Source organism: Lottia gigantea (assembly GCF_000327385.1).
Source record: "Lottia gigantea unplaced genomic scaffold LOTGIsca_111, whole genome shotgun sequence".
NCBI lineage: Eukaryota > Metazoa > Mollusca > Gastropoda > Lottiidae > Lottia > Lottia gigantea.
The window spans coordinates 432,866-446,315 of NW_008707025.1; the positions used below are offsets into that span (position 1 = coordinate 432,866).

A 13,450-nucleotide genomic window follows, 5' to 3' on the forward strand; every position below is an offset into this window, starting at 1 on the left:
ACTTTGATAGATATAGTTTTATAAGTTTTCATTTATTTAAATATAGGCCTATTGATCTATCGGCTATCCAAATAGAAACATGCTGCACAAACGCAAGGCCAATATATAAGTTATCAGACTACATCCCAAATTTCGACTAAAAATTGTTCTATGAAGCAGAATAAAAATAATAACAAGACGAGTTTATTTTTTGAGTTTTTTTTATAAACTTAGTCATTTTAATAGATAGTAGAAAAATAATCGTCATCTAAGATCGGTTAAAATCATATTAGTCCGTAGGCTTTGATAAATGAAAAACCGGTTATACCCCCTTAAGTATAGCTAGAGATATTTGAACATAAAGAGGACAGTAACATAGTTTACGAGTTAACATCGCTCTTCCACAGCATAGGGTGCGAAATTTCGTTATGTTTTCGAGCATAAACTGAGAAAACTTGGAAACAAATGAATAGATCTAGAGCAAATGTTATTGAAATTATTATTTTCTCCATATACGGTTGAAAATCAATCAGAAAATATGATTAAGCATACTGAAGCAAAATTGAAAAGCCCAACCCAAATTTGAATGAAAATCGTGCACATTCCTTCATAAGAGAGTCTCAAGTTCAGAGATGCGTGAAAAATAGCCACGCCCATGAATTCATATCATATGACAGATTAAAAGTGACAAACTGGCCGGTTAACTTCATTGACAGGTCTTGGGGCCGCCAATTATACATAATTGACAGTATATTATATAAGTACTCACATAATTAAAATCTCAAAACCCTAATCGTCAAATAATCGGCGACTAAGTCAAGTGAAAATTAGCCTTTCATACACCCTTCAGGCCCAAAACTGACAATTGATGCTTTCTCTCAAGTCCGCGTAACAGGTGCTCGATTGTCACATGACCAGTTGACCTCGTTGTCGCCATCGACGCCATGTTTGTTTTGATATGAAAACGACTCAATAATAACTGTGTAGAATTAGTGTTCTTCTTGACCAACCGGATATTTTATGTGTTTGACATTCAGAAAATAAAAGAGATTTGGCGCACCAAATGATAGATTTGGTAAGATATAAATGACACATTCATTCATTGATTTTCTTTTCAAGTTTTTCTTCGGCTGTCAAAGAAAAACTTTTAATATTTATTGATTGAATGGTGATATTGAATGGTGATATCACCTATCGGTTATGCTTTTGCTGTGGCTAAGTTGACATAAGTAATCAGTAGGCCTATGACTATCCCATGGGACCCCATTCAATGACATGTTGCCGATATCAATAAAGAATGTAATTTCTCAATAGGCCTAACCATTTCAGAAATCTTGACTTAGCTTAAATTTCTGTGATAGAACTTCTATTATTATTAGAATTAGAATCTGTTTGCTGATGGAGACCTATAGCAGGCCCAATGCATGGCTTCAAATGGCATTAACGGCCTTTCAGATATGATCTTGGAGAGACACCTCTCAATCCCCATTGTTTACAGGACAATGTTCATACCAGATTCCTTAATATTTGAACAATTAAATTGTGTTTTAACAGGCTGACCTAAAGCTTTTCTGATTCCTGACATTGCTGGTTGTCATGAGCACAAACAGCTTGTAGGGAAAACATATACCAGTAATCCAAAACTCTATTTTATTTTTGAGAGAGGTTGTGCCAAACCTCATAGATATACTATATTCTAAACCTACTTTATAACCATGTCCAAGGTAGCTTCCATTCAACCTGTGATGAATCACCATGATTGTCATGACATATGCAATTTCAGGAATTGTTGCAAAACCAGTTATTATGATGTATTGATTTTATAGGTAAAGATTTGGTGCCAGGTAAAGGTACATTATAAGGAAGAGAAAGGAGACTGATAAAGAGGACAGTGTCTAAGGTGGAGACAGGCTTCTAACTAATATGGCATCTTCATCCACAGAACAGGAAGTAGGAGTAAATGGAGAAGATGATTCTAGAGATTTCTCAGGTGAGCTTATTGATAAAAATTTATACTAAGCTTACTGCTTATTTTAGGGTATCTCAAATTATTACATATATATACATACATGTGCACAGATTTTATATATATATAAAGGAATATAGAAATATTAAAACAGAACCTAATATAGAATTAGGTCATCTTGAAAAAAATAAATGACCACTGGATCAATTCTGTTTTAAGGTGATTTCCAAAGGGACAAAATGCCAACTGTTTGACTTTCAATTAGAGCTGTAGCCAAAAGAACAAACTTTTGTTCAGTTAAAAGCTCTGCATTTAATACAGATAAACTGCTACTGATATAAGCTTATCAATTGAATATGTATGACACCTGATTACCTTCATTTATTAAACAGTTAGACAGTTCTACAAAGTCTTTTAAAAGACCAAAATCCATGTCATAAAAAGATCTATGCTGATTTGTGTTTAAACAACCAACCAATTTTATTCAATCTCAGAGAAAATTAAATTCTTGTCAACTCAGCAAAATTTATCACATTAACCGAATACCATACTATAGCTTCTGTAAACCATCTGGAATTAGAGACAGGCTGAATGTCATGATTGAATTAGAATAACGGTAGTCTTGATTATTGAATTCTAAGGCTGCATTTCACAGATCTGTGATGATAACAGACAAATTTAAGACATGGAATAATCTGATAAGATATCAGGAACCCAAGGGTATAGAACATGGTCAGATTATTTTTGTAGGATATCATGGCAAAAAGGTTTCTTTCAGAAAATAAGAAACAACTTTTCTTTAAGAAGGAGGAAACTTTATTAAACCTAAAAGAAGCTCCATTGCATGTTATTGAATCAAGGGCATGGGTATTGACATTTTATTGTGCTTAATTAAATACTTTATGGTGAAAGGGAAAGTGTTTTGGGTTTATTTGAATAAAAAGTATATGATGACTGTCTATTGTCACAAATAGGGCGGAAGAGAAATGAGAAATATCATCTCATGAGAAAGATGTGCATAGTGAAATTCAGGATGATGAAAGGTTTGATATTTTTAGTCATCTAATTTTACATTCCTGTGGATGGCATTGCTCTGTTTTCCAGGTTGTTTTGTGATTCTAACCTTTTTTTATACCTATTTATAACATTACAAATTTTCAGCTTTCCATAGAAATTTTGAAATTTGAAGAGTGAACATTTAGCGATAAAAAAAAACATATTTCTTTAAGCCTATCAACCAAAGATGATAACTGCATTCCTAGATGTGATATTGATATGGTGTTAAGACACTCTCCTACTTAAAATCACTTATAGTTAACACTTAACAAGGAGAGTTCTTTAAGTACCAGTACATATATTTGCTTCACCAGATGATAAAGCTCATTGTCTTACTCTTAATAGCAGACATTAAAATGTGTCTTATGGTACAATTCAATATAAAAAGCTTAATTGTCTGAACTTCCATTTAGTAATACTGTTTTTGACCACAGTGAGCTCAGAATTTAATTACTTCTGTCAGAACACAAATATTCCAAATAAAATTTTCATCTGTATGCCACTTGTCTTAGAATATATATGGGTTCATAAATTTTTTGATCCTTTAAATCCATCTGGGCTTGGAAGTAAAGAAGACAAGTCATACTTTCTTGAGATTATGCCATATATATAGAAAAGACATCTATAGAAATAGGAAAAGAGATTCCTAGTTTGGGATAGTTTTGAAGGAATTAGATTCCTAGTTTGAGATAGTTTTGAAGGAATTATGCGATTTTCGTACATTTCTAGTACTTCTGATTCTGAAAATTTACCGATCAAAATGGCGTATCTGTTTCTTTAAAATTCTCTTCATTAAATTCATTTTTTAATTAATCCTTTGTTCATCCTTAAGTATTCTCATCTTACCATGGCCATCTCTTTCTCTTATTATTTTAAAGTTGTTATTTCAAACCATACTAAATAGGATTAGCAAAACATGATTCAGTTAACATTGTGGTCAGACATGAGAATAAAGATAATTTGATATGTTGATTAAAAGATTCTAAATAATTAATCAAATCAGTAGTATCAGAGCTGATTCTTTTTCAGACACCAGTTAAAATAGTCTGAACATTATCTAGTTAGCTCTTAATAATTTATTACATTTCTAGCTTTATCTGATATCTGACTTAATTAAACAGGGTTTCTATAGTATTTGTGGCTTTGTTTCCAATTTTATTTGTCAAGTTCTAGACACAGAGGAAAAAAGTCATTGGTTACACTACATACTCTAAATGTAGGTACTGTCTTATTCTTTCGAAAACAACCAGTTCTAATTTTAATGCCATTAAGATGCATTGCTGATACTCGAATACAATGTTCATTATTACACCAAACATCACAAATTACACTGTCCACAGGGCTTCTGTTTAATGTCCCATCTGAACAACTGGATGCATTTTCCATTCCCTCTTATTGGCATCACTGACAGGGAGAAACCGGGTTGAAAAATCCGAAGGTATCATCTCCACCTATACCGGAATTGAACCCTGGACCTTCAGGTTTGCCAGCAAGTGCAACAAAATTGAAGACTTTTCATAAAATAGTCTTACTATAGTAGAATCTCCATACCAGTTGATTTTTTTTGTTTGATAATGGTTTTAGTAATGGAATTAGTGTGATGTTGGATACACCGAAAGACTTGGAAAAATCAAAGCCTAAAGAAAATAGGAACATTCACTAAGGTACTAATGGAGCCATGGTACACACTATCAGGAATATAAGTGAATCAGATCAATATGGTGTCTTTAATGTACATCATATGACTCATTCTACTGCCACGGTTTATCCAGTGAGTGATTTAATATTAGCAAACTTTCTCGGTATCCAGAAATAGACTTGTCTGATGGATTCATGTCATTATTCAGTTAGTAGGGACACAGACTGGAGAATAAGTTCTACTTGTCTAACTTGACCAGAAGGGACGCAGGCTAAAAAAGTTAGTTGTCTGAAGATCGGTTAGGGTGAAACTCTGAGTAACAACATAGGGTTTTAGGTTCTGTTTTAATAATTCTATTTCATTATTCAGTTATAGACAATCTGATAGAATTCAAGATTTTTTTAAAGGTGCAATATTCTACAGTATTCAGGGCAATCTTTATTCACATATTGTTAAACACTGAGAGGAAGTTTCAAGTCAAAATTCCTGTTTATTTTAAGCTTACAATTCTTGTCACATTATCAAGGCATCAAGTGGAATTAAATTTAAGTATAGTTAATCCTATTATGGAATAGAGTAGAATTTTGCCATACTTTGGATGAGATTTTTGATTGATGGAAATGTCTTGCTTGTAAGGATTTTAACTGATATATAAAATGGACACTGAAGCTCTTTTGATTATTATCAGACTTTTTTTGTTTCAAGTTAAACCATTCTTAACAGGACTGTTGATTGGACTGTATTTGCCAGTCATTTAAGATTTGAAAAATTCCAATCATGATGGTAGCATCTTTCTTGGTTGTTAAATCTGTCATTTATGTAAATGTTTCCATATCATAACAAAGATTGGTTTCAAAATTTAATATATATGCTATAGGAGTATATTGATTTTATGCAAATTTTGCATAGTCCAATTTATCAAAGATTGTTTACAAAATGAATTGTTCAGAATCTGGAGAGTCATTAAAAGTTTGAAAATAGATGCACTATGTTTAATTCATTGCCCACTCACTTCTTGATATAAGACATCTCCAAAATAAGATGAAACATAGAACAAACAATGAATGTGTACATTATTTATTTATCCATTCTGCTTCAAACGTCATGCACTTTTCTTATCTCTTTCATTGGAGATTGAAGAATCTTCAGCGTGTTTACCCGACAAGTCAAACCAAATTGATGGGCTAGAAAAAATGTTGTGAAGCAGCCAAACCGGACGTGTCTCAATTTCAGAAGTGTGTTGTGAAGTGAATGCAATTTGTATCCAAGCTAATACCTGATTCAACAAACCTCTATTGATAAACATTATATTAGGTAGAAATGATTCTTGGCAATGGTCTTTGAATCAATAGTAGACAGACCGAAATACTTGGAGAACTTCTGACTTTTCATCACTCAGAGGCCAATTTCAATGCCGTGTGATTTACTACTTTCATTTTGGAGGACAATTTATATGGAAATTAGCAGAATTTTATCACTTTTTAATGAATGGGATTTCTATGATTGTGATGCATTAAAAAGTTGAAATGGAACTATAAGTTATTGGGAATAGACATCTATGCATCATTTTTTTAATGATTAATGGAATCAACTCTAATGGGACTGTTTCTATCATAATTTAGAAATGTAATTGGCATCAAAATAAAGTTTACAGGACAACTTAATATTTTAAGCCTTCAAATCTCACAAATTGAATAAACAGAAATTACAGTTAGAGATATTTTATCAAATGTGTAGAGTGACATAATAAAAATGGTTATTTTTTCGTATGACTCATACTTGTTCATCATAAAATCAGTTAATTGGATTATTTCAAGTGGAAACATTTTTGATTCTCGAACCATTTTGATTCAATCTGCATAATGTGAGAATTAGAATTCGCTTTTTGCTTAAAGTTTTTACTTTAGTGATTGATTGTATAAATGGAGTAATTTAGTATTTTGAATTGTAAAAGGTGCCATTGCTCTTGATGTGTTTTGAATTGTAAAAGGTGCCATTGCTCTTGATGTGTTTTGAATTGTAAAAGGTGCCATTGCTCTTGATGGGTTTTTTGAATTGTAAAAGGTGCCATTGCTCTTGATGTGTATTTTGAATTGTAAAATGGGCCATTGCTCTTGATGTGTGTTTTGAAATGTAAAAGGTGCCATTGCTCTTGATGTGTATTTTGAATTGTAAAATGGGCCATTGCTCTTGATGTGTATTTTGAATTGTAAAATGGGCCATTGCTCTTGATGTGTGTTTTGAAATGTAAAAGGTGCCATTGCTCTTGATGTGTATTTTGAATTGTAAAAGGTGCCATTGCTCTTGATGTGTGTTTTGAATTGTAAAAGGGGCCATTGCTCTTGATGTGTATTTTGAATTGTAAAAGGTGTCATTGCTCTTGATGTGCAATTGCGAAGAAAAGATTGATTGCTAAGAGTTTAACCCAGCAGAAGCTGCACTAATAGGATCATTGTAATATTCAATTGAGACTCATCTGAGAATTTTCCAAGAACATTATTACTTACATTACATTAAGGCCCATGCCTTCACGGTTATGGCCATGACAGAATCTAGCAACTCATAATGGAATGCATCAAAAGAGTTCCAACAGATTATAAGATTTAGGAAATGACAAACTAATGTTACAATTTACAGAGATTTTTTAACAACAAGTCAAGATCTTGCTTGACAATACCATAACAGACTGTTATATCAACAGAGAAAATAAACAAAACTGTGTAGACTGTGGGTAATGGTGAGTTTCACTTCATTCTGACTTCTATTAACTACACAATAAACGCCAAGACAGTTGTATCTTTGAAAAATATATCCCTCAGTTAGTTTTGGCAACTTCGTCTCCTGTACTTTATTTGTCTGTGTGATGGACTCATTTTTTGTTACCTTCAATGTGTTAAAGGGAGGATGTGATTTCTGAGAAAATGTGTTTTACAGTTATAAGGTTACAAATTCAACAACAGTTTTGATTTTTTGAACTGAAATGTTGCAGTTTTTGGAAACTTTCTTATAAACTGTTTTTCTGCCAATATTAATTTGCACTGATGTGAACAAAAGAAATCGGATAATATTCTTAGACATGGCAAATGTTCATCATCTATTTGTTTAATCATATCCTCTGATGTGTTTAGAAATGGAGTTGTACTTGTTTTATGGTTCATGTTGCTAGTCAATAATTAGTTTATTTATTGACAATAATCTGTGTGTTATTATAATGTTGGATCAGATATGTTTACTCTTGTAAAATTATATCAACATAAATTATCCAGTATGATAAGGCCATGGAAATTAGAATATGAAATTCAGCCACGACACTCAAACGACCTTGAAGCAAGTGGAGTGACGTCTGTTACACCAGGTAATAATTGTCACTAATCGTGATATCTTTTTTTAAACTTTTATTTTAGCTTGATAGTTATGATTGGGTGAATCAAGTACTTCTAACTATATTTCAGAAGTGTTAAACCTGTTATGCTTTTTATTTCAATTTTACAATTTGTTTCCAAATATTTTTTTTTTGATATTTTACGGTAGTTAAGTTTTGGGGGTATTTCTTCTGAATTAATAATAATTTCCTACCATAATTAATTTTTGGCAATGGCTTGGAAATTAGTTGAGTTTAACAATAATAACCATATTATGCTATGTAAATTGAAATAGTGTGTGCAATGTACTCGGTGTTCATTATTCTATGAGGAGCATAAAAATGAGATGGCAGGTCTTTCATGGTTGCAAAATTCCCATGCATGTTGTTTCTTTGCCCGATAAACTGAACCAACCCCTACATTGGATGTGATATGTGTGAAATTGTGTCTTTGTCAAGGTGAAAATTCTCAAAAACTAGCCATCAGAACTGAGCTACTCCAATAAAATTATTGACAAGTTATGTCTGGCCTTAAACATGTCGATATCCCATCTGTATATGATGTTCTAGGAACAGGTGTGGTCAGAATTCCCAAGCATGCATTCTGTATCAAGCACCGGTACCTCAGAATGTGAATGGATCAATAGAAGAGTAATGTAGAGTAAGAGACGATGATGTAAGGTACTTGTCTATCTATTATTCTCTCATTGATTTTCTATTCATCATTCATTCAGACTATTACTCATCCATTGTAAACCATTGTACCTGACCGTCAACTCTTGATACATCTTTACTGTTCATATCTCTATCTATCTCAACAATCTATTAACAGCTTCAGTGATAGGATTGCAGTATCTGAAATGTTTGTATGTATGTGTAGAAGATAGATAAATTAAACAATTACTGGTTAAAAATATAATGATTTGTATTGTAGCTAGGTTAAAGGGTTGGAAAGAGGTTTTCTAGCTTTCTTATGTGTGTCTGGAGTCCATCTGGACAATTTAGGGCAAACATTTGCATTGCATGTTTTTTGCGTTAGATGTCTGCTGTTCCTGTGATTATAGACATGCTAAATCTGCTAGAAATATCTATAAAATGCAAATTGGAGTGGAATGCAAATTAATGCTTTCAGATTTACGTAAAAAGTTAAGAAAACCTCTTTATACTCCTTTTAAGTTAAATTAAATGCTGTTCTTAATTAGTTTTTTTTTATACCATTTCTGAAAAGGAGTTAAAACTGTTCAGCTGACAATCTGCTTATTGATATATATTATTATATTTAAAATGATATAAGCTTGTTTGCTATATATTCTGTCTTCATTAGCCCACATGGTGCAGAAAAGCAGGAGGTAAAACTCCATTCATTTCATTTCATTTGTTTGCTATGATTTCATGATTTTTTTGGAAATGTTGAGCTCATATCTGTCCGTTGTCCACATTGCTCATAATGATTTGAATTATTTTTAAGGCAAGTTATCTTTATAATGGTTTTACAGTAAACTCTGTCTCCTGTCTACTAAAGACTGACCCTAGTGACTGTCTGTTGACTAGTATACTATAGTATAGTCATGTTAGTTATTTTACAATTGTTGACTTTAACTTTGATTTCTTTTCTTATCTTCCGGAGCCTTTAGTCTACTAACATTCTACCTTTAAAACAATGTTTATATTTTGAATTTTTATCAACTTCTAGCCATCTTGATGTCTCTTGAAAATACAGATCTGAATTCAGAGCCTTCAACTGATTTACTGATTTGATGTTCATTTTGAGATTGGAAAAGATTCAGTAATTATAGTACATGTAATCAAGCATGACTTGCATACTAATTCCTCATCAAGACCAATAGTTTTGGAAATTTGAACTTTTTCATGGTTGAACATGTCAAATTTTGTACATGCACATCACTCATTTCTGGAATGAGCATTCTAGTAGATTTTTGTCAAGGGTAACTGAAAATGGATGATTTTTGGTGATCATGCACTGAAATGTAACCAAGTCGTTGAATGATTCATAAATTGGAACAATAAATTTGACATTTTGATGACAATAAAGCTGTGGTATTTAGTGATGTTGCTGATTTAAATAGGAACCATTATATCAATACTGTAATTGCTGATGATAACATCTGATGAATCATTTCCCATCATTCTTTGACTGTCTGCTTGTTGACTGCAGACACACATTTCAAATAGTACTCAAACTTTCATTATTTTCCTTACTCGTATTTGCAATTCATTGTGAACAAAAATCAATTTTATAGAATTGTTCACCAAATAAGGAATTTTTTAATACGTCTGCTAAACTTCAATATAAATTGAGATCAATGGTGTTTTATGGATTTGTAACACTTCAAACTAAGTGAAGGCTATTTATTTTCTCCAAATTTAAAACAAGTTGTTGCCATTTATTTTGGGAATTGTGTACATAGTTAAATTTGTGCAGTTTGACAGTTTAATGTCCAAATTAAGTTTTAAGAGGTTATAGATTCATAAAGGTAAGATCTTTTAAAATAAATGCTAAATCTAAAATAAATGTAGTCACTTAAATATAATCTTCTGTATTTAACAAAATTTGAGTGATAATGAACACTTTCAGGAATGAAAATCCAAAGTGCAGATCAGTCTGAGTTTCTGACAGCTCCGCCTGAGTTGAAGACAGCTCAGTCTGAGTTGAAGACAGCTCAGTCTGAGTTGCAGACAGCTCAGTCTGAGTTTCAGACAGCTCAGCCTGAGTTTATGACAGCTCAGTCTGAGTTTATGACAGCTCAGTCTGAGTTTATGACAGCTCAGTCTGAGTTTATGACAGCTCAGTCTGAGTTGCAGACAGCTCAGTCTGAGTTGCAGACAGCTCAGTCTGAGTTGCAGACAGCTCAGTCTGAGTTTATGACAGCTCAGTCTGAGTTTCAGACAGCTCAGCCTGAGTTTCATACATACATACATACTTTGATTCTGAAATCATGCATAAGTTGCCAAAAAATGTTTGTTCTTATCATGGAAGTCTTCTGACATTTATGAACATCCTGATAGAGGCAGACTGTAATAAATGTCAGGTTATGATATGATTAGAGTGTTCTATTATTAAATCATGTAGTTGTTGACCAGTGGTCAGTCTGACAGGATATGGTTATTATCATGTTACTGTCACTGTGATATTAATATACTGACCCCATACCCTTATCATTATCATTATTAATAATTACTAGCAATGAGGAAATACCAGACACATTCCATTTCTTATATTGTTTTCTCTTATTATTTATGCTGGAGTTTTGATTTAATTCACTTCATAAAGTAACACTTGCAAGAGAAATACTTACTTAAGGATGTATCGATTTGTTACATGGAACATTGGTAAAGTACTTTCAATTTTTCTTTTAAGCCTGACTAAAATGTATTTTTCAAGTAGGCCTTCTAACAAAACATCATTATTCATTTGATTTATTTTTTCTTTGTATGTATACAGATTCTGTAGAAAAAAAATTATTATTTTTACTGATGTTTTCCTTTTAAAAATCAATAGCTATGAATATAATGATGTGTAAGAATAATATAATATAATGATATGCATGAATATTATAATGATATGTATGAAGGTAAGGTAAGAGTTATAATAGATAAAATGAGTCTCTATGGTGTCAGACTGTTACCTATAAGGAACATGTTGCATTGAAAACCATTTTAATATGCTGCATGTATTATTCATTTTAAATACAATAATATTGAATACAGTATTAATGCAACATGTGACACATTTTATTTATTTCATTCAGAAGCTTATCTTCTGTCTGAAAATTGGGGTATTATCCACTTAGAGAACTTGCATTGGTAAACAAATTTATGTGGCCATCAATATGATTAAGTGTGTTCACAAAAATAAATGCAAAAATATGTAGATGAATAATAGATGAAAATGTCAATTCAGGAAATGTATATAAGGTCATGATATCCTTTTGTTTACTATTGAAACATTTCCTTTAGATATTATGGGGGGCATAATTTGACAATACAGTATATCAAAAGTTTAGCCTTTTTCATTTGCACAGACTAAACTACGAGTCAACTGTCATTTTGGTTGAGTCAAAAAATTTTCAGTGAGTCAAGATCCTCAAGCTTTTTGAAAATTAAATTTTATTCCCTTTGCACTATAACTAATAGCATTTTGAGAGTCTGTCTTAATCTATTTGATTTTAGTGTTATTTGAGAGTCATGTTAGACTCACTGAGCACAAGCCTTTTGAAACTCAACTCTCATTCATCCGGATTTTTGAAGAGAGTCAAGTTGTACTCATTGGGCATTGGCATAGAATAAAGGTTCATTCATGGTATTAAGTGTATAGATATACTCATGCTTTACTCATTAGACCTAGTGTTTTTTGGAGATTCAATTTTCTTTGAGTCATGTTTCACTCATTATATTGTTTTTTGGAGTCAAGTTTTACTAGAGTCATGGTTCACTCATTTGACTTAGTGTTTTTTGGAGAGTCAAGTTTTACTAGAGTCATGGTTCACTCATTTGACTTAGTGTTTTTTGGAGAGTCAAGTTTTACTAGAGTCATGGTTCACTCATTAGACTTAGATTTTTTGAGAGTAAAGTTTTATAGTTGGAGTCATGTTTCACTCATTAGATTTTCTTGTTTTTTGAGAGTCAATTACGTTTTATTCATGTGGCATTAGTCTGTCAATATTCAAGGTTCATCCATTAAACAATTGGTTTTTGAGAGTAAATATTTACTCATTGAGCACTACCATTTTAAGCGTCATATATTCTAATTCTCTAAATATTACAATTTTGACCCAATAAACATGCAGCACTTATGGCATACCATACTTACCTATTGTTTATTTAATTCAATTGTTAACCATTTATATACATAAGTATTACTCAACTATACAGCTAAACATAGACTAGTTTTAAGTGCATTACTTGAAAGCTATCTTATCTTGATTTATTAGTTAGATACTAGTACATTAGTAACTAAAATGTAACCAGTAGTTACTTGTATCCATTATTTAGTAGTTTAATTAAAGTTAGGTGTGATTTCATCTATGTTCAGCTGTGTTGATGTATTGTTTCAATAGACCAGATAGACAGCAAGGTGTCTGAAATAGTTTTTAAAAAATACATTGCTGATTACCATGGATTTCCTGATGATGGTGATAGAGACATAGGAGAAAGCACCAGCCGAATTGAATGGATATTAAAGTGTTGTATTAAAATTGAAACTTATAATTTTTGTGTGAAGAATTGATCCAAATTGTCTAGAGCATATCCTATGTGGTCGACTTGTGTTTTTGATGAACAAACCTCATCAGGAAAAAGGAAAAAAATATGAATGGAATATGAATGTTAAATTACAGGAATTGGATTAAAGGCGTATGAATGAATATTTTCATATGTATTGGATTGTCTGATCTGGTAAAGCTTAGAATAAGCTATATATATAAGAGAG

The 13,450-nt window shown here is 31.9% G+C and overlaps 1 protein-coding gene across 1 annotated transcript; it reads left to right on the forward strand.

The window, feature by feature from the left end:
- Positions 1–1,902: 1,902 nt before the first annotated feature.
- LOTGIDRAFT_171202 (hypothetical protein) lies at positions 1,903–11,007 on the forward strand (the record flags this gene model as incomplete). The annotated part of the gene is made up of 3 exons (XM_009047397.1): positions 1,903–1,969; positions 7,864–7,995; positions 10,598–11,007. 3 exons carry the CDS (start codon positions 1,903–1,905, stop codon positions 11,005–11,007), a joined length of 609 nt encoding a protein of 202 aa, XP_009045645.1.
- Between the last annotated feature and the right edge of the window lie 2,443 nt (positions 11,008–13,450).